The sequence below is a fragment of the Acanthochromis polyacanthus genome, chromosome 12 (assembly GCF_021347895.1).
Source record: "Acanthochromis polyacanthus isolate Apoly-LR-REF ecotype Palm Island chromosome 12, KAUST_Apoly_ChrSc, whole genome shotgun sequence".
Lineage (NCBI taxonomy): Eukaryota > Metazoa > Chordata > Actinopteri > Pomacentridae > Acanthochromis > Acanthochromis polyacanthus.
In genome coordinates this window covers 661270-683629 of record NC_067124.1, presented here as the reverse complement: position 1 = coordinate 683629, position 22360 = coordinate 661270, and the positions used below count along the sequence as shown (strand labels likewise).

General features: G+C 41.6%; 1 protein-coding gene across 1 annotated transcript in view; it reads right to left on the bottom strand.

Annotated features, from left to right (window-relative positions):
* bckdhb (branched chain keto acid dehydrogenase E1 subunit beta) overlaps positions 1-16733 on the bottom strand; it is a 61122-nt gene extending 44389 nt beyond the window's left edge. The window contains exons 1-7 of the mRNA XM_022208989.2: positions 16500-16733; positions 14451-14528; positions 13303-13371; positions 9532-9665; positions 8006-8161; positions 3645-3753; positions 760-857 (exon numbers count right to left, since the gene is read on the bottom strand). Of these exons, the coding sequence (XP_022064681.1) occupies positions 760-857; positions 3645-3753; positions 8006-8161; positions 9532-9665; positions 13303-13371; positions 14451-14528; positions 16500-16695 (840 nt within the window). The 5' untranslated portion in view covers positions 16696-16733. The remainder of the gene's footprint in view (positions 1-759; positions 858-3644; positions 3754-8005; positions 8162-9531; positions 9666-13302; positions 13372-14450; positions 14529-16499) is intronic.
* Between the last annotated feature and the right edge of the window lie 5627 nt (positions 16734-22360).

The following is a 22360-nucleotide window of genomic DNA, read 5'->3' as shown; positions in this document are numbered from 1 at the left end:
GATGAAGGCACTGGCTTTACTCCAATAAATGAGCACAATAACTGCTGGCGTCGCTTATCTTATTACGCTGTCCTTGCATTATTTGTAGCAGACAAAGGTAATCTATCTGAAGAAGACAAAATTAACTGAGAGAAGGACTTCCTTGTCAGAATGATCAGAAACTTGCTGCTCCCTCGACTCCACTCTGTGCACGTTGTTTTCTCTGCTCTCATCTGCACAGGCAGTAATGAGGTGGAAAAAAACCAATGTCACTTCAGAAAGGAGGGCCATGCTTTCCACTACTCTGCTGGATCCTCTTCCTTCTCTGTCCACCCTTCAACAATAATAGTGGCTTTGATGGAGATGCTTTCCTTTAATGGCCTGAAGCCCCCCCACCATGCAGCAGGTACATTCAGTCCTGGATAAGCCTGGAAAGTGGCCGGATTCAATGGAAGTGGGGGATGACTCCTAGTGAGCCACACGCCCCGTTATACCAAGCTGCAGAAAACAAACTCTCTGCGATGAGAAGAAGGGAAACAATGGAAAGTGTGCAGCAGGCCTGTAGTGTTCACACACAGAGCCGAGAACAGCCTTGATGCTGTGGAGACGTCAGGCTGAGAGACCTTGCTGGGACAGAGGGGGCTTGTGATAGATTTAATGTTAATCCACTGCTGGCCTCTGTGGCTTTAAATGGAGAGGAGACATGGCACCTTTCTTCCCGTGGCCATAGGAAATGAGCCAAAGACAGAGAACAAGCTAAACCTGCACAGAATCTCCTACCTGTGTCCCCCAGGCAACCAGAGTGACGTCACTGCCCTCCTGTAGGATCTCGGCCTGTGACAGTGGGATGGTGTAGGGCTCCTCTGGAACCTCCTCCACTGAGGAAACACACATTCATTACATGCTAAATAAATCAGGGTCGATCCTGACCGCATTCATTCACCATTTCACTCTTTCACGTAAAATGTCCAGAGCCCAAACTGACCGTAGCTTTAAATGACAGACTAGATGACAAACTGGTGAAATAACAGACCGTGTAGAAGCACAGTTCTTACTCAAGAACATTTGATCTGCTTCATGCTTTTTCCAGAACCTCATCTCCCACCAGAGGCAGTGTGCTTTTATCAGCACAATCTAATGCATGATCTAATGCACTTTTTAGCCAGCTACAGGCCAACAACTGTGATTAATCCTGACAACAAAACATTAGTGGGACGGGGCTGCATAACTGAAATATTAGTCCAAGAAGGGGGCCTCACAGCCATCGGCTTTCAACTGAGATCCAAGACAAAGTGCATGTAAGTATATGGTCTGAATAATAGTTATTAATGTCTTGGAAAACATCAGCAAAGTCATGGAACTTATTATAAAGCAAATCTTATCATAAACTCAAACTGCCATCACTTTCAAGCAAGCAGCTTATTAGCAATATTTATACTGCACAGGCACAACATATAATCTCAAAATGTATTATTTAACTGTCTTTGAATCTCCTGCACCATTATGGCTTTGGCTCTAGCATTTGTAGAGTACAGAATCTTAAAGTGAGTGGATTTTGGAGGAGCTGAACTACTAAAAGCATTCCTACAAGGCAACGCATAAAGTCAAAATTACAATTAGGCAGAGTAATTATCCTCTGGGGAGACGCTGCGTTTGAGACCTTTCTGGAAACCTTGAATGGCTTCCATGATCCTTTCGAGCCTCAGAGAAGCCGTAAAGGAAAGAAAAATTGCCCATTCTGACGACTCGCTATGTTAAAACAACATCAAGTGCTCTGGTGAATCATGTGCAGCTCCTGGTTTAGGCTTCCAGACGAGACAGAAAATTGGCCAATTGAGCAGAATAATAGCATTTTTCAGAATGTTAAAATTGAATTATGAAAAATAGGTTACGGCTTATTAAGTGGAATCTCAGGCCCCACATCATAGCAGGGCCTCGATGGGACAAACGTGTGGTTTTCATCCTCTGCTGCTGGAGAAAGAAGAGGCCCAGTGCAATTAAAACATGACTTCATGATCCAGGCAGAGATCATTAGAGGCACATGGAACATGAGGGGCTTCACTCTGGCCCTTTACAAATCAAAATAACTCCTGACACGTTACCATGAACCCTTAGTGTGAAGCAGATGAGTGCTTTGTTCAGACAGCAATTCTAAGTGTGGTCTCCAGCCTGAATGAGCACCCACTCACCTTTCTGTCAGAGTCATGAGGGCAGTCTAGTTTGGACCTGGTAAGATATCCATTTCACCTTGAACATGGTACAAGTGCTGACAGAAAGACACACAAATCTTTTGCCTACAATTCATGATAGCCACAGAAAAGCTGAAACCTAATTCCACACAGAGAAACTCAACACAAGCACAAGTATTTCACAAAAACAGCTAAATTGGGAGCTGCTCTCCCTTTGGAGGTGACCTGTAGCCTGTCCTGTCTGTAGCAGTGTTAGCATGTCTGTCCAAAGCTGCACAACTACAATGTGAAGCTCTGTCTAAAACAGCCTAACACACACACACGTGACTGTTTATCACTGAATGTGGAACCAAACAGTGAAGTGCTCATTTGAAGCTGACACAACCAGCTGTCTGAACTGTTACTTTCACTTGACAGATTAACCAGTACCTTATTGCCCCTCTCATAAAAACTTATTATATGTGGCGTTATTCCACCAGGAATTGATGCAGTAAATGACACACTGAACGGTTTCTCTCTTGCATACGGTATGTTACTGATGTTCTGTCTCATCGCTCCCTGAGGCTTAATAATCTCGGCTGAAAACAAACAAACGATAACACAGCAGAGACACTCAGACACCTGCTCTCAGCTGCTTGGTTGAACCACATCAGTCTGAAACTCAAAGCTAACACAACATCCCAACAGACCGCTCTTTCACAGCCGCTACGTACTGTACAGCCATGACGTCTAGAGTGTAAGGCTCCAGCTGAGAGGAAAACAGACAATAACAATGATGAAAACGAGCTTTTATGTTTATATTCTATACATGGTGTTTAGTAACAATGGAAGCAGACATATCATGTAATACAGTCTAATAACAGACCTATAAAGCAGAAGTCTGACTCTCTGACCATCATCCTTTGTCTTAACTATCTCTATCTCCCTCTGTAGAAACTACTCCATAACAGACAGTCTGCAGACACGTTTCACAGTCTCATCTGGCTCCTATCTAAGCCAGGAACCAAAAACATTCTCAGACTTTTCTTTCAGGACGGTGGTAGCGATCTCGTCCGGTTGTGTATTTTACTATAATAACGAGCCTCCACTGCTGTCTAAAGTCATGGATATCTAATTATCATCATGTAACTAAGCCAGCATTGTTTTGTAACAGTGACTAAGAACTGCTGAGAGTTTGTGCTTACATTGCTGGACACCTTTTTTCACAGCAGTCTGCCCACAGAAACGTGGGCCTTAGGTTTATCCACTCTAGACGCTGATGTTCACCAACACCAGAACGGAGGAGAGGATTCAGCTCAGCACTGTCAACACTTCACAGTCCATTTAGACGGTCTGCTTCACACCTGTGGTCCTGCTGATCTCACTCAGTGTTTGCAGTCAGGCATATTGTTTGTCTTGTCTCACACTTCTAACAATCAGGGGAGACGATACACAGAAATAAACCAGGCCCTCATATTTACACACTAAGTGGCTTACCTGCTGCTCTGTACAGAATCTTGGGTTCAAAGAAAATGCACGGGTTCTTGTCAGCGATGCAGGAGAGGAGCAGCCCTTTGGCCTGAACCGGACCACGAGGGATTACAACCTGAGGAACAGAGGCGTTAGGACAAGCAGTCAGCTGAATTCTGATGGATACACAACTCTACAAACACTCATTATTTGGTTCACTTCTCGTATCAAAGCTAATGCTGACTGGAAGGAAGTCAGAAACATCATCAAACAGGCCAACGTTGTCTGAAGTAGATTCATGGTTGAATTTAAAAATCAGTATCAATCAGCACAGTGGACTAAAGGGATGCAAAACCTACAAACACGACTAGAAACCACACTGCAGTTACACATATCATCCCTTTGATTTTTTAGCATTGAAACAGCTCCAGATGTTTGATAAGAAACTGGTATTTTAGTGTAAATCCAGGTGTAACTCTGGATGAGCTGAATCAAACCTGTCAGGATGTGTGACCCTCGGATGAGCAAACGGTGCTGATATTATGCACAAAGATTAGCATTTATCAGTCTGACCTTTGCAGAGAGACAACATGTTTATTGCTCTCAGTGGATGGACTGTAGCTGTAAACTGTTCAGTCCTGCTCAGTCTGAGGCATATGAGAAACTTCCATGTATGCTCAGTTAAACAAACAAAGAGCAGGGAGGGATGATAGTCTGACATTTGAACGTGGACTTGTGTACTTTGAGCACATGCTGTTGATTCTACCCCAGTAACGCTATCGGTTCAGAGCATACCTAAGTCTGGCTCATACTTCTAAGGGTGGGAGGATCGTTAACGTTTTAAAGGTACAACTACTTTAATAATAATCAATACTGCTTATCGATTTTTCACTCTGTCATTGCAGCATTTTAACCTGGCAATAGCCAGATTAATAATTGTGTAGTACTTGATAGTACTCCACAATATCAATCTGGGACCGCTCCATGTAAATCCGTTCTGAGGAAAGAGGCACGGATTGGACAATGCAACAGTATGTCCCGCCTCTGACAGGTTTGTTTTTAGCCAATCGCGGGATCTTCACAACGAGCGGAGCCAATTGGTAGATTAAACTCTGACCAAAACCCGTAGGTAAAAAAGCACAAACATCTTTACCATCCAGAAATGTGCAAAGAGCCTCTCGTTGTTCTTCCTTCAAAGAAGCGATAGGAGATTCAGCTAAAACTGACTTAACAGCAGCATCTACACGATCGTTGTCCTCCGTTGCCGTGTTTGTTTTGATCTACTGACGCTTGGTGTCGTCTTCACACCCGGATATCCCGCCCCACACACGAATACTGCTGCGTGATTGGCCCGTGCCAACTTGGCTCCGTACGAACAGTGAATGTGGGAGCGGAGCAAGATGGTTTCTTGAGAGATTTGTGAACTCACAAATATCGCGAGAAATCAACTTGCTGGCAAGGTTAGCAGCCATTTGCCAAAATCAAAAAAGTTCATTTTATTTCTCATTAATGTACACTCAGCACCCCATCTTGACAAAAAAAAACAACAGAAAAATGTAGAATTTATTAAAAAGAAAAACTGAACTATCACATGGTCAGAAGTATTCAGACCCTGTGCTCAGTATTTAGTAGAAGCTCCTTTTCAGCTAGTACAGCCATGAGTCTTCTTGGGAATGACGCAACAAGTTTTTCACACCTGGATTTGGGGATCCTCTGCCATTCTTCCTTCCAGATCCTCTCCAGTTCTGTCAGGTTGGATGGTGAACGTTGGTGGACAGACATTCTGAGGTCTCTCCAGAGATGCTCAACTGGGTTTAGGTCAGGGCTCTGGCTGGGCCAGTCAAGAACGGTCACAGAGTTGTTGTGAAGCCACTCCTTTGTTATTTTAGCTGTGTGCTTAGGGTCATTGTCCTGTTGAAAGGTGAACCTTCGGCCCAGTCTGAGGTCCTGAGCACTCTGGAAGAGGTTTTCCTCCAGGATATCTCTGTACTTGGCTGCATTCATCCTTCCTTCAATTGCAACCAGTCGTCCTGTCCCTGCAGCTGAAAAACACCCCCCCACAGCATGATGCTCCACCACCATGTTTCACTGTAGGGATTGTATTGGGCAGGTGATGAGCAGTGCCTGCTTTTCTCCACACCGCTTAGAAATAACACCAAAAAGTTCAATCTTGGTCTCATCAGACCAGAGAATCTTATTTCTCATAGTCTGGGAGTCCTTCATGTGTTTTTTCAAACTCTATGAGGCTTTCATGTGTCTTGCACTGAGGAGAGGCTTCCGTCGGGCCACTCTGCCATAAAGCCCCGACTGGTGGAGGGCTGCAGTGATAGTTGACTTTGTGGAACTTTCTCCTATCTCCTGACTGCATCTCTGGAGCTCAGCCACAGTGATCTTTGGGTTCTTCTTTACCTCTCTCACCAAGGCTCTTCTCCCACCATTGCTCAGTTTGGCTGGATGGCCAGGTCTAGGAAGAGTTGTGGTCGTCCCAAACTTCTTCCATGTGAGGATTATGGAGGCCACTGTGCTCTGAGGTACCTTGAGTGCTGCAGAAATTCTTTTGTAACCTTGTCCAGATCTGTGCTTTGCCACAATTCTGTCTCTGAGCTCCTTGGGCAGTTCCTTCCACCTCATGATTCTCATTTGCTCTGACATGCACTGTGAGCTGTAAGGTCTTATATAGACAGGTGTGTGTCTTTCCTAATCAAGTCCAATCAGTTTAATTAAACACAGCTGGACTCCAATAAAGAAGCAGAACCATATCAGGAGGATCAGAAGAAATGTACAGCATGTGAGTTAAATATGAATGTCTGAGCACAGGGTCTGAATACTTCTGAACATGTGATATTTCAGTTTGTCTTTTTTAATACATTTGAAAAAATGTCTACATTTCTGTTTTTTCTGTCAAGATGGGGTGCTGAGTGTACATTAATGAGAAATAAAATGAACTTTTTCATTTTGGCAAATGGCTGCAATGACACAGAGTGAAAAATTTCAAGGGGTCTGAATACTTTCTGTACCAGCTGTATGTAGATAAGAACTTAGATAAACACTAATGTGTCGATGGGAATAACTCACAAAATAAAATATTATGCCATCCGTTTCTTGACAATGTCCAGCATTATATCAGAAATAAAAGCTCCAACCTGAACAGATATCAGGTAAATGTCAGCACATTGTCCTGCTAAAACCTTTCACTTCTGAGTATAAATTAATGCAGGACCTGGACCGTACTGTTACCGTGTGATTCTTTAACAGCAAAGAAAACAGTTGAAGGACTTCTTAACCTCCAACACCAACATTCAGTCAGAGAAACAGTGAAGATAAAGTAAGACAGGGTTTCAAATCACTAAATCGTGCTCAGATAATACTCTGATATTCAGCTGAATGTATGAACACATCAGAAACAAACACGTCTTACAGACATGAGACAGAATGTGCAGCACAACGTTCATCTCAGTACCGATAGCAGAGCTGTTAGCTGGAGCTTAGATGTCCTCCACTATTTAAAATGTCCATCCTAATGATCAGTGAGTTAATAATTTGATCATCAGACCATGTTCACACACAGACTCACAGGCTTACTGTTAATCATCTAAATGTTTATGATTAAACTGTATTTTGTGGCCCTCCACTGGTAAATTATTCTGTTTATATTCAAGTCTCTAAAGGTCTTAGTTACTTCACACTGAACAGCAGAGATGCTGACCAAATGACCTGCCTTTCCTCCATTTTGGTAAACCATTTTCTTTTAGTTGAACTGGGAAAGAAAAACAGCTGTGCTTCCATTTTCATCATGGTAAGTGGTTGTATTTATAAAGCGCTTTTATCCAAAGCTTTACATGATACATCACATTCACGCACTGATGGTGGAAGCTGCTATGCAAGGCGCTAACCACGACCCATCAGGAGCAGTTAGGGGTTAGGTGTCTTGTTCAGGGACACCTCGACATGAGCACGACGGGCCGAGGATCGAACCGGCAACCTTCCAGTTACAAGACGGCCACTCTACCCACTGAGCCATAACCGCCATTATAATAAGTGTGACTGGTAGTCAGAGGACAGAAAGGTGAATTTGTCTTCACTCTGGAGTCTTTGCTGTGCTGTGTGGCAGCAGGACCTTACTTCCAGAAAGCCTTCACTAAGAATGGCGGCCTGTCGCATCTCCAGCTTGTGCGAGGAAGTCCAACACCAGGGTTTCAGATTATGACATTTAAAATGACAGATGGCTGACAAAGTTTGAGATGACAGACTGTGACAAATCCTGAAGTCCTCTCTGACTTATGTCATCATCTTCTGAAGAAAAGGTATTTCAGCACTGAGCGAACAGAAGAACAAAACATGAAGGAAACAAATACGCATCGGTGTCTGTAACGAACGGCAGGGCTGACCTTGATACCAGGGCAGTGGGCGAAAAAGGCCTCGGGGCTTTGAGAGTGGTAAAGAGATCCGTGGCCGACACACCCCCACGGAGCCCGAATGGTGAGGCTTCCACAGTCAAACAGGTTACCAGAACGGTAGCGGTACTTGGCAGCTTCATTGACTATCTGAAAAGACATCAAGAAGGTTCAGGTTAACATGAAAGCAGACCGTCAGAAGTTAGACAAAGACAGAACTTCACAGGTGTTTGTGGGACACGCGAGACGGCGCAGCAAAGACATCAAGACATTGTTATTCAATTAGAAGTGAAACTACTGAACTAAAATATCCTGAAAAAGAGGATCTTTCTTTGGTTTTGGTGAATAAAACAGTCCTTCTCTCTGCTATTCCCCTTAAAGACGTTAAAAAGGTACTTCAGTTTTAACGAGCACCATCACCTCCACATCTCTAGTTTCTGTTACGTCTAAAGTTTCTGATACTGAGCTTCCTCCAAAAAAGTGTCCCAGCTTTTCCTCACTGAAACTCAGGTGGCCTGTTAACTCAGGTTTTATGTCCCTCTAAGGTCAGCTTGGACTGCATCATTTTAAGTGAGAGCACAGGAGGAGAGAGGGATCCCACTCACGGTCCAGAACCAGAGCTCATCTACTGTTCCTCTGCATCGCAACAGGAGGCTCGTAGAAACACGCTCCATGATGACATACTGTGTTTTATGCTGCCTTGACAGAGCAGCGGGGACTCTCATTTATCTTGTGGAGCGAGAACACACTGAATGACACTAGTGCCAACATGTATGCATGTAAAAGAGCAGCACTGCTCTGCTTAACGTCACATTAATCTTCCTCAGAAAAGGACCGAAGAGGAGGCTGTAAAAAGGCTTCTTCTGTTCAGCTGATTGTTCAGAGCTAGGTTTCAGAGTAGGAAACAATAGACAGTCAAGGTCAGCTAAAAGGAATATGCTATTCAAACGAGGCAGAAGGTCAGTCTGAAAAGCAAGGTAGAGAGCATCGTTTCCCTTCTTTGAGGCCTTGCTGAGTTTTGGATGTTTTGCTACGAACGCTCATCTCTGCTAGTTAAAGAAAACATTCATAGCAGAGTACCGGTGGAGTTCAGTTAGGCCGCTTGGCAGAGCTGTTCTACCATAGATGTTTCCATTTGTTTGCTGTTTTTTCTTATTTCTACTTTGATTAGTGAGCAACATGACTGGATTTTTTCCATACAGTTCTCATCATGTCTTCAGTGATGCAAACTACAACCTGAAAATGGTAAATTTGTATTGAACAATAAGGCGGGCCTGCATGGACGTCTCAGTGGCTCCCAGTGTGCAAACTTTCAACCAAAACCAGTCTCCCATCACTGTTTCATGGGGCATCACTGCTGCATCCCGCCCAAGATGAATATGAGCGCTTTACAGAGACACAAAGTAGCACATTGTAATGACTCTGATCTGCAGAACTCCATCCTCTGGTGCTAAATGTGCTGAGGATCAGTCTGGCCTTGAGCTAACTCCTCATTAGTTTACATTATTCTGAAGCCTCACCTGGTCAAACGCAGGATAGATGTAGTCAGCAAACTGGATCTCAGCGACGGCTGTGGCACCAGTGACAGCCACACCGATCCCAAATCCCACAATCCCCTGCTCACAAAGAGGAGTGTTGAAGACTCTGTCCTTACCTGAGGATAAAGTAGAAGCCAAGGCCGAGTTAGGAAGGGAACAAAAAAGGATCAGAATGCTAAAAAAGACTTTAGGTGTGAAGGCACCATTCCTGCTGGGTCTGTGTAACAGTCCAGAGAATAGAATCATTTACTGGGGATGAGTGAACACGATGGTGGGAAATAGAAGTGTTTTCTGTCTCTTCTCACTCTGGTGACCGATCAGACTCCAAACAATGCTCTGTGTTACACTGCCATGTGGTTCTAAAAGAAACCCAGTGACAAACCGGTGCCTCCTCCTCAGGCCTGTGATGAACACACAACCCCCACGGAGTAAGAACACCAGAAAAACTACGTCCCATTCTCCACCCTATAATCTGAAAAAGAGCCGCAGCAGTGGGACTCTAAATCTGGGCTAAGAACGTTATTTCTGCTCTCATCTTTGTGTGTTCTTTTTCTGTTGTGCTTCTCAGCAGTGAAACTTTGCCCTCATGTGCCCTCCATGCTCAAAAAGTTCAATTAGCAACCACGGCACCACAAACCTCTGGAGGAATGAACAATTAAGCGATCAAAACGTAGTGCCTTGCAGCTCAGACTGTAGCCAGCCTCAACTATGCAGCTTCAGGAGAAAGTGACAGTAAATAACGTGTGTGAGCTTCTGTGTGTCATCAAAGCAATCAGCAGTAAATCAACTAATGACAGAAAAAGTCCAACAAAGCCATGTGAAAATAAGTCAGCCCTGTAGATGTTTGGGCCTCCGTGGTTCATGAGTCTAGAATGCCGTTTTAAACAGACAACATGTTATTTTACAGCCAGCTGTCTGACACTGTGACTGCCTTCAGCAAAAGACTAAAGCCATCAGTGAGAGGGAGCGCTAGTGGGAGCAGTCAGAGCACGCCGTTGTTTTCAGGGAAGCGGAGGAGAGCTGAGTGTCAGAAGTGAATGCATCCGTGTGGTAAAAAGCCATCCTTACATCTGCATCAGCCTCTGTTCTGTGTGACGGCTGCGGGTGGCAGAGGTGTGCACAAACCCTTTCAGTGGTGAGAGGGATAAAAACAGCTTTGCACTCATCACTGTACACAAGGATGAGATGGAAAATAATGATCCCTTTCCAAAGGTCAACACTTCTGACGTCAATGAAAACAAAAGGCAAAGCCAGCCACGGTGGAATGGATTTAAGACCTCAGCTTATTAAAAACACACAGAATAAACACAAACAAGAAAAGATCATTATTTTAAACCACAATAAGAGAAAAAACAACTGAGCTGAGTCTCCATATGTGATGATCTGTGTAAAGCGGTGGAAGCTGCTGCCATGTCATTACATATTTCTGCCTGTAAACAGATGAATGTCAAACATACAGTCACACTGGAGCTACCAGCTGCTTTTATCTCTCTGAACCCCAAACACTTTCTACTCACTGCAGGTATTTTTCACTGCAGTATAAAGACATACACCTCTATGGAAACAGAACAGTCAGAGCTGGAAGTACACAGAACTGAAAAACAGTCGTTCAAATAAAAAGAAACTAGAAAAGCACTCAGAGAGCGCAGTACTCCTCCAAGGCTGCTCATTCCCCCAGCTGGCATCACGATACTGAAAAAAAATATTGTCTCGATATCCTACAGACGTTTTTCTATAATAAGTGGTTTCCATACGTCCGCCCCTATCTGCACTGTGTACACTTCCTGCAGTCCAACCCAGTCCAGCAGAATAGTTTGTTATCATGGCTGCTGGCGGTTGTTCCTCTACAGAACCTCATTACTACTACCTTTTACTGTTATAAGTTATGAAATGAATGAAAAATCAGGATTTTAGATTCAAGCCGTTTTCCCAAAAGAAGGTGAACACCACAGATCTGACAAGTCTCAGTCTATTTACAGTTTATGGTTTTGACAAACGGTGTAATTTTGGTAATTCATGTATAGATAAAAGCAAAACGCAACTTTAACAGACTAAATGAACTCCTGTCCATTTATTTCGTTTAGTGTTTTTATTCCTTTTTGTTATTTATTATGCACACTTCCAGATAAAGGGTTGCACACATCTTCTCATTCAATACTTATTATCTATTTGTATGATTTTCTATACTGCAGATTAATACTGAAGATCTTTTAGTTTACTACATAAATCCAGATGTATTCTGTTACAGTGTTGAGGTCTTCAATTTTAATCTACAATCTAGAAAATAACTAAATAAAAAACACTGAATGAGAAGGTGTGTCCAAAGTGTTGAATGGTGCTGTATATTTATGTCTATTGTTTATATTACTTTATATGCCCTGTGACACAGACAGCTGTCAGATGAAATTTAGTTGTATAGGAATGTGACAATAAATGATCCATCCATCCATCCATCTATGAATACATAAACCAAAGATGTGAGCTGTCTGCTAAAAGTCACTGAGGGTAAAGACACTTAGAGCAGACAGAAATATCAGATGCATGAAGACCTGTGAAAAGACTTAAACCCTCCTTAAATCAATTAAACAAATATCGATGGCACATTTTCCTGACTGTTTTCATTCAATTAAGGTTTGATAGATGCTCTTTTAATGAAGTGATCTCTTCTTCTGCAGTGAATAACTATCAGCAGTCACCTGCAGGGTTAGCACCACCTGGTGGTTCTCAACATATTTAGCAAACAGTCGTGGATGGAAATGCACGTTAATTAGCATTTTCTGACCAGTCGACTAAATGCCAGTCTGAGTGCAGCGTGAGAACAGAGGTTTCAGGGTTAGTGGTCGATTAAAATGTGCAGAGTTAGTCGGCGTAACATGAAACATAATCTACAGTGTCTGCCAGGCTTTAGGTCCTGTGCATGTTGGATCTCTCACTGTTTACTTTTATGGTATTAGTAACACCTACCATTTTTCTACTATGGCAGGTGCAGCTACAGCTACTGATCCGTTTAATTTATTGCCCATATATCCTTTGAGAGCTTAATTAAGATAAAATGAGCCTCTCTTAATCCCATAGTGGGAAAAACTCATTACAGGATTAATGTAAACTGATACAACGGCCCTAAAACATCAGTCTGACCACTGAACAAACGAACCCTATCACACATGCCTATGCAGACACTGTCGGGCCCCTGAGCGAGGCCCTTAGTCCTTTCTGCTCCCGGGGCACCGTACCATGCCCTCTGCAGGGAAAAAAACTAAAATAAAAAATAACAAAACTACAGCCTTAACATTACATTATCTAGAAACTCTGAATGTCACTGTCAGTGAAAAGTGGACTTGACAGAAGCAGCAGAGGTCTGTTCACTGTCAGAGGGATGCAACAGGTCTTACCAACAGTGGCTCTCCTGTATCCAACTGTCCCAGTCAGTGCTGCCTAATACCAAACGGTATCAGTTACACCTGTGCTTCCTGCTCTGACGCTTCAAAACGTCTGTCTGTCTGCATTTCCCTCTGTCCGTCCATCCGTCTCACACTGGATGCACAAACGGCTCCTTCTGGTCCTTTGGGTGAACAGTGAGCAGTAAATAACCTTTCAGGATGTGGTTGCTGAGGGTCTTTGCAGCGCTCTGCTACCATCCAGTGGCCAAACTACATCTCACACACACTGGAGAGCAGGTTGTCGACGTTCTTTGCAGATTTAGCAACTGAGACTTTAAAATAGTGTAATTTAAAGAGGAAATCAGCGTCTTACCGTATTTGTCTCTCAGACCCACTGTGCATCGGAAGACTCCACCAAAAGCAACGTCTTCTCCAAAGATGACTGCAGACGAACAACAGAACTGTCAGTGGTCATGATCCTCAGCAGACAAGAACAGAAGAGGAAAGACTGAAAGCAAAAATCACAAAATGAGCTGTTGGAGGGTAAAATGCTGCTAGTCCTGCTGACAGCTCTCTGACTGGACCTCAACAGTCCTGGCAAGTTATCAAGCAACGTTTCTGACCTTTTAAGGGTAAGCTGTGGAGCAGGGGGCCCACTGGTTCCACTAGTGTTTACACCCACTCTACATTTCTACATCTATCTATTATGGTGATCCTCACTACACCAGGACTATCCCGACCACCACAGCTTTAATCAATTCAGGTATCTGTCTCAGAAACGTTTAACTGACACTTTTTTTACATTGCATGTCGGTTTAAACACACCAGAACACATGAGCTGCCTACTGTTGCCATGGGAAACAAACCAATCACAGGTGCAAAATGGTGCAACAGGAAATATTTCACACAAAACAGCAGCATAATTGTTAATTTAATCTAAACCTGACCCAGCCTCCAACAGTACACTCAGTAAAAGTTCACATTTTAAGATGCTTCTTGCTAACGTTCCCCTGGGCAGTGACAGTTGGTTTAATGGAACTGGGCTTGTCCCTTCACAGTTTTAATTGAAGGACCAGATACCTTTGAATCCAGTCATGGTTTGGATTGATCATTTATACATGGCAGTTTCCTGGCAGTTCGACTGCAGACAGGCATAAATTATTCGGTGTTTCATGACAACGCCTGTGAGAAAAATTAATTCTATCTTCACTCCCGGATCCACGGACATCTGTAACAGCTCGTCACGCTATTAACAGCTAGAAGAAATATGTTGTGTGGAGGTACACTCAGAGGTCATTAGAATGGGGATGTGTCAGAGATTTATATGACAGATTTTTCACTGTGCTGCTTAGGTTCTAAAAATGTGCAGTGACACTCTAATGTGGAAATGCACACCGTATGTAACGCACACATTTCATTTACCAGTAGCTTGAATGGTCCAATTCACAGTTTTAAATTACAGGATTGTTACCAGGATGTGTCACAGACTGCTGAGCTCCATGTCCTGCTTCAGCGTCCTACCTGCTGTGGGATCAGCGGCCAGAGTGTTGTCCAAGGCACTTGTGATCGACTGGAACAAGTTCATCTTCTGGGTAGGGCCTAAAAGCACATTTCAAAAGTTAATTAAAAAACACTTGTGAGAACACAGACACACTAAAGTATTGGCGTGCACACTGCATTTGGAGATGACAAACAATACACTGAATATAACTCACCATACCGGTTACACCAGGAAGAATAATTACATAAGGCAAACTTGGCAAAGACGTACTGCCTTCAGCCAGTAAGACAGAGACGTTTGTTACAGAGACAATACCAGTCATTTCTCAGTTCTGTGCTGTTCTGCTGGAGCCACTAAAAATGCTAGTTATGAGCGGCAGCATCCTGGTCAAATGTACTGCTGGGCAAAAACTGATCTAACGTCATATAAACGTCCCTCTGTTGTGTGATGAAGCTAAATCAAAGGTTCTTTAGTGCTGCAAAGCCACACCAACCAAATGTATTCATAACGTTGTGTTTTCATTTCAGTCAGTGCTGATTACTTTGTTTGGCAATCCACCAGATAATCTTCTTAACCCTTAGTTTAATTATTCAAAACATAAAGTAATGCAGCTGTATCTCAGCAGCGTTACTAGATTTAACACTTTTTACGTCCCACCATCAAATTTCTAATAATTCATGTACAAAACATTAACACACGTCCTGAGATCAAGTCTAAAAACAAACTAGGAGAAAAAATGTTTGAAAATAATTTTCAAAACGCCAAATAAATCTGGAGTTCTCCCTAAAATACTGTTTTTTTCTCTTGTCCTACCCCCCCATGGCCAAATTAAATCTGTAATGAAACAGTTACAATGAAGTTAAAATCTATTTTTCTGGGATTATTCTTGTCAATTGTGGGAACATTTTTTTAATCAACATAATATTTTAAATAATAATTATTATGCATGGAATATGTGTCCCACAACAACCCCGTTAGCAGAACCTTTATTAGCTGGTAGAAGAATAAAACAGTGAATCACATGAAACACTGAAATTAACATCAATAAACAGTGTTCCTACAGAATGTGTAGAGCAAAGCTATGTCCTCTCTTCTGTTTTCCATCTTTTCATCCATTGTCAGCCTTGATTGAACGTCTCTCTCTACCTCCTATTATCAGGATCAGACTCATTCTTTGGACTGTTTTCCATCAGTGGTCAGCAGTAACAGCTAGCTAAATATCTAGCTTCTACTGCTGAGAAAAAGATCACATTAGCATGGATCAGAGTAGGGTTAGCAACAACACAGAAACATGGAATAAAAATGAGACAATCAATGCCTATTATTGATCAATGTGGAGCAGAAAATTATAAAAGAGGTTTCTTTTTCAAAAACTTTGAAGCCCATGTCCTCCAGCTCTGGAATGACCCGTGTCAGTAAGATGGATAGATGGTTGACTTTTAGAGCCTCACTGAACTCATAATGTGCGTTTCTTCCTGTTCTTGACCTGGATGTTGGTGCAGCATCACACCCTGAGTTTCACAGCAGAACACTGTGATCACTGGCTGTGTTCACTTTAAATGACATGGACGTATAAGATCATTTCTGTGACATCAAAACTACTTTTGAGCCAACTGTGGTCCAACATCAGTGATAACTGATAAAGTGAAGGATAACGTGACTAACAGGTAAACTCTGGACATGAACAATAGTTAACACGTTCATCAATACTAGTTTCTTCAAAGGACAAAGAATATGTACATTTACACTTTTCCAACAGAGTAAGTGAACTATTCTGTAGTACAATAAACATAGATTAGACACTTTATTATTATTATTATTATTACTATTCTTTAGAGTGCAGAGCTGTACTGACGGTGACATTCACCATTCATGAATATACTTTACAACCGGACAGAAAACGAACAAATGCATCCGTTTTATGTCACTAAACCACACATTGTTGACACTCCTGCTAAAACTTTTCTCTGTTAAACTGTGAAACCGTCCAGCGTTCATGTTATATATTATTATACTATTCTTGGCTGTTAAACAAACTTAGCTAGCGCTAGCCGCTAGCAGCCACTCACCGTACTGTGTCGGGACGGGGTCAGGCTGGAAGGTAAAGTGTGTTGCATGTCTTCGTTGTGTTTTTGTGCGGGAATTACAGTTCGGTGACAGTTTTAACAGCGTGGCCCCAAACGAGCTCTGAGCCCCGGTGCCAACGCCGGAGAGGGAAAGTTTCAAGTTTGCTCCCCTGGAAAAGAACCGTGCAGCCGCCGCCATCACTGTTGTTGTGACAAACCAGGAAGGGCAAAATGAATCAGTGGAAAGATCGTCTATGAAGGCAAAACAGCATCACTCGTTGGAGAAAATGTGGACTCGATTCTGGTACTAACCTCCTGATCCATGCTCGGATTAATTACTCTGTTAGGTCATTCTTCTCCGTAAACCTGCCTCGTGATAGTGGGGTAATCTGGCATTTAAAATAAAATCACTACTGCTTTGTATAATGATGATGTAGCACCACGTCAAGACAAAACGGGATTTAGTTTGCATTTTACAAAAAATCCAGTTGAGTTTCGTGCATCACAGTGAATACTAGGTCTTTTTGGTAAAGCCTGAAGAGCCATTACAGTAGTAAATACACTGCGGTGGAAAAACCTCTTTCATCTTGTCGAAATACTAACAAGCTAGTTTAAAGTGGGACAGCAAGGTCTGCTCTCTGTGGTATCCCGGAATGGAGGCGGAGTGAGACCTCTTCTTTCCTCCTTCTCTCTGTCAGCCTCCGTGAGAGAATGAAGGCTCTGATTGGTCAAAGAGGAGGGCGGTGTGAGCTCAGACTCAGAGCTTTAGAGATAGGGCTCTGCTCAGACTGACCACTCTGTAATGTAGTCACATCATAGACTGTAGATAAAGATTATTTTTATATACAGTCTATGAGTCACATTCAGCTCTCTGAGGGTCATTCCATCTGAAATCACTAAATATTTAAAACAATTTCTGCTCGAGCCTGAAAATGCCATAGCATAAAATAAGAATATTTGTAAAAATATGAAGAGTTCATTTGCAAAAACAGGTAACTCCGTTTTATACATTTTCAGAAAACTCATTTTTTATTGTTTAATTTAGATAATAATAATAATAATAATAACAATAATAATTTATTTATTCTATATTTTGTCATGTATTTTACTGAGTCAAATCTTCAGTTTGATTGATATTATCTCAAGTAAACAATAAAATATAAGGTTTTCTGACAATTTATCAAAACAGAGTTATCTGTTTTTGCAAATGAACTCTTCATATCTATTACATTTTCCAAGATTTTAAAAAACATATACACGTACAAAAAAGAAAAAAAAAAACTTAGGATCATTGTGGAACTTGTCTAATAGGATCTAAATTAAGCCTCTTGCTTTGCGTTCCATTGGGAACAACTTTTCTGAATACAGACATACTGTGTTCAAAAAGTTGAAGTATGAGTAAATGATTAATAATTTACCTTCAAGCATCTCTTCCAATAAGAAATGAATTCTAAAGTAGAACAGGTAAGATAACAGTTCACTCTGTTTCTTAGCCTACAAAGCATGGTCCAAAATAAATTTTAAAAATGTCCATAATAAAAGAAAAACATTTTCTTAGTTATATTTTAAGAACCATTTTCAAACTCCTGAACTCAGTTCTACTTGTGTTTACCTATCTAGCTTTTGTTTGTTTGTTTTGTTTGTTGTTAGTTAGTTTGTTTGTTTGTGTGGTACAACTTTTCATACCTGCTCAATCAGTTATAAAAGTTACATAAAAATAACTTTCTTATCATTTATGACCAAATATTTGCTATTAAAAACTATTTTTATGTTTGATATTGAATTATTGTGATATAAGGCTACATATTGTTGAGAGAATAACACTATCTGACTTTTGCATTTTAATCTTTAGGTATTTTGCTAAGGTGCTCAAAGATGGATTTTTCATGACGTCTTTATTTTATTTTATTTTTCTATATATATTTCACCTACAACTATAGTGGACTATACTGAATGAATGGCATGATAATGAAAAGGCTTTCATCTTTTAATAGTTCCTGCTCCAAATAAATAAATGGAATAAAAAATAAAGCGCTAAATATGGGTCAAAGGGTTGTTAAAAAAAAGAAAAATATATCTGAAAGTATAGTTTATTTCTGTTAATAAAAATTTAAAACATAAACATGGACAGTGTGCATTAATAAAATATTTCTGTAACTGTACAAGAGTTAGCAGTAGGCTAATTTTCAGTTTTATTTCCTGGCCAAACGTTAAGACTTCCTAGGAAATAAAAAGAAAGCAAACACAACCTACAGCCGCCGCCAAAAGTTTTGAGAATGACACGAATATTAATTTTCACAAAGTCTGCTGCTTCAGTTTTCTGAAGGTAATTTGCATAATTTCCAGAATGTTATAAAAAGGGATCAGATGAATTGTAATTACTTTTAAAGTCTGTCTTTGCCATGAAAATGAATTTAATCCCACAAAAACATTTCTACTGCATTTCATCCCTGCCACAAAAACAGCTGACATGTCAGTGATTCTCTCGTTAAGATGAGAATCTCGGTGAGATTTGATGAGGATGACGCTGGAGATCACTCTGTCAGCTGACTGAGTTAGAATAACAAACTGAAGCTTTTAAAGAAGGGTGGTGGTTGAAGTCACTGTTCTTTCTCTGTTACCCATGGTTACCTGCAGGGAAACATATTCGGTCATCAATGCTTTGTACAAAAAAGGCTTCAAAGGCAAAGGATATTGTTGCTAGTAAGATTGCACCTAAATGAAGCATTTATCAGATCATCAAGAACTTCAAGGAGAGAGGTTCAGTTGTTGCGAAGAAGCCTTCAGGGTGCCCAAGAAGCACCAGGACCATCTCCTAAAGTGGATTCAGCTGCAGGATCGGGTCATCACCAGTGCAGAGCTCACTCTAGAATGTCAGCAGGTGTTGGTGCGTCTGCAGACACAGTGAGGCCAAGATCAGTGGAGGATGGCCTAGTGTCAAGAAGGGCAGCAAAGAAGCAACTTCTGTCCAAGAAAACCATCAGAGACAGACTGATATTGTGCAGCAGCTGGAGGGATTGGACTGCTGAGGACTGGGGTAAAGTGTTTTTCGCTGATGAATCCCCTTTCTGATTGTTTGGGGCATCCAGAGAAGAAAAGGTGAGCGCTACCATCAGTCCTGTAAAGCATCCTGAGACCATTCATTCGTAGGGTTGCTTCTCAGGCAAGGGAGTGGGCTCACTCACAGTTTTGCCTTGGAACACAGTCATGAATAAAGAATGATACCAAAACATCTTCCAAGAGCAACTTCTCCCAACCATCCAAGAACAGTTTGGTGATGAACAAAGCCTTTTTCCAGCGTGATGCAGCACCTTCCATAAGGCAAAAATCATAACTATGTGGCTCAGGAACAAAGTTATGTAAGTTTGGGTCCATGGATCGGAAACTCCCCAGACCTTAATACTAATGAGAACTTGTGGTCAACCCTCAAGAAGTAGGTAGAAAAACAAAAACCCACAAACTCTGACATAGTCCATGCATTGATCATGCATGAAGAGGCTGCCATCAGTCGGGATGTGGCCCAGATTGACAGCTGCCAGGGCGAATTGGAGAGGTCTTGAAAAAGAAGGGTGAACTCAGATACTGACTCTTTGGACAAGCTCAATGTAACTGTCAATAAAAACCTTTGACATGTATGAAATTAACCTGGCAATAGCCAGATTAATAATTGTGTAGTACTTGATAGTACTCCACAATATCAATCTGGGACCGCTCCATGTAAATCCGTTCGGAGGAAAGAGGCACGGATTGGACAATGCAACAGTATGTCCCGCCTCTGACAGGTTTGTTTTTAGCCAATCGCGGGATCTTCACAACGAGCGGAGCCAATTGGTAGATTAAACTCTGACCAAAACCCGTAGGTAAAAAAGCACAAACATCTTTACCATCCAGAAATGCGCAAAGCGCCTCTCGTTGTTCTTCCTTCAAAGAAGCGATAGGAGATTCAGCTAAAACTGACTTAATAGCAGCATCTACACGATCGTTGTCCTCCGTTGCCGTGTTTGTTTTGATCTACTGGCGCTTGGTGTCGTCTTCACACCCGGATATCCCGCCCCACACACGAATACTGCTGCGTGATTGGCCCGTGCCAACTTGGTTCTGTACGAACAGTGAATGTGGGAGCGGAGCAAGATGGTTTCTTGAGAGATTTGTGAACTCACAAATATCGCGAGAAATCAACTTACTGGCAAGGTTAGTATGAAATGCTTGTAATTATACTTCAGTAAACTCTAGTAGCATCTGATAAAAAAAGCTCTAAAAACATTGAAGCAGCAAACTTTGTGAAAACTAATACTTGTGTCATTCTCAAACCTTTTGGCCACAGCTATGCATCACAGTCAAACAAGAAATCCTCCATCCATCATCTATCCACTGTTTAATCTTCATTAGGGTCATGGGGGGCTGGAGTCTATCCTAGCTGACTGAAGGTAAGGTTCACCTGGACAGGTAACAGTTACAGTGGTGAATGTTTGATGTTGTGTTTATAGAGTGTAAGGGTCCTCAACAGTTCTGGGTAGAAGATGTCCAGTACTTACCCTGGTGTTGCTGGTTACTGGTGTACTCCTTCACATGTACTTTATGTTAAATACGTTTTTTTCACTGCAATGTTGTGAATATTTTCTTTGTGTAAGACTCTATTGCAACAGTCTGTTAAATAGTCCATCATAAAAAAGACAACGACCATGTCTTCATTGTCTAAGAAGACCTACATTACAACCAAACAAGTCTTTTTAACATCAAATGATTAATTTTTCAAGCTAATATTGAAAAGTAAAAGAAAGGAGTTATAGAAACTAACCAGTGAAAATTGTTTGGGTCTAATGTAAAATCAAAACTGTATGTTCTCAGAGTCAGACACTCCAATCAGTTAACATTTTACCACATATAGTAATAATATGTCCTTATGCAGACAGATGAACATAAAACACTGGACCTTCAATGTTCTTCACTGGAGATGTTACTAAAGTGTGCAATAATACTTTCCATTAGACATCCCTCAGACTGACATTAGGCCAAAATGTATTCCAGCACATGAATCCATATACACGCTCATAAACTGACCCATTTTTACCATTTCCAATCATAAACATGCACATACACACACACACACACACACACACACACACACACACACACACACACACACACACACACACACACACACACACACACACACACACATGTTTGTACTTCTATCTTAGTGAGGACATCCATAGGCGTAATGCATTTCCTAGAGCCTTACCCTAGCCTTAACCATCACAACTGATTGCCTAACCCTAATCCTTACCCTAACCCTAACCAAACCTCAATTCATACCTGTTCTCTAAAAACAAGTCTTCACCCTCAAACATGGCTGTTTCAAAGTGAGGACCGGCCAAAATGTCCTCACTTTGTAAAAATGTCCTCACTTTGATAGTTAAATGCAGAAAATGGTTCTCACAATGTAGCAAGTACAAGAACACACACACACACACACACACACACACACACACACACACACACACACACACACACACACACACACACACACACGTTTGTACTTCTATCTTAGTGAGGACATCCATAGGCGTAATGCATTTCCTAGAGCCTTATCCTAACCTTAACCATCACAACTGATTGCCTAAACTTAATCCTTACCCTAACCCTAACCAAACCTCAATTCATACCTGTTCTCTAAAAACAAGTCTTCACCCTCAAACATGGCTGTTTCAAAGTGAGGACCGGCCAAAATGTCCTCACTTTGTAAAAATGTCCTCATTTTGATAGTTAAATGCAGAAAATGGTCCTCACCATGTAGCAAGTACAAGAACACACACACACACACACACACACACACACACACTAAAGAAAGTGGAACACAAACA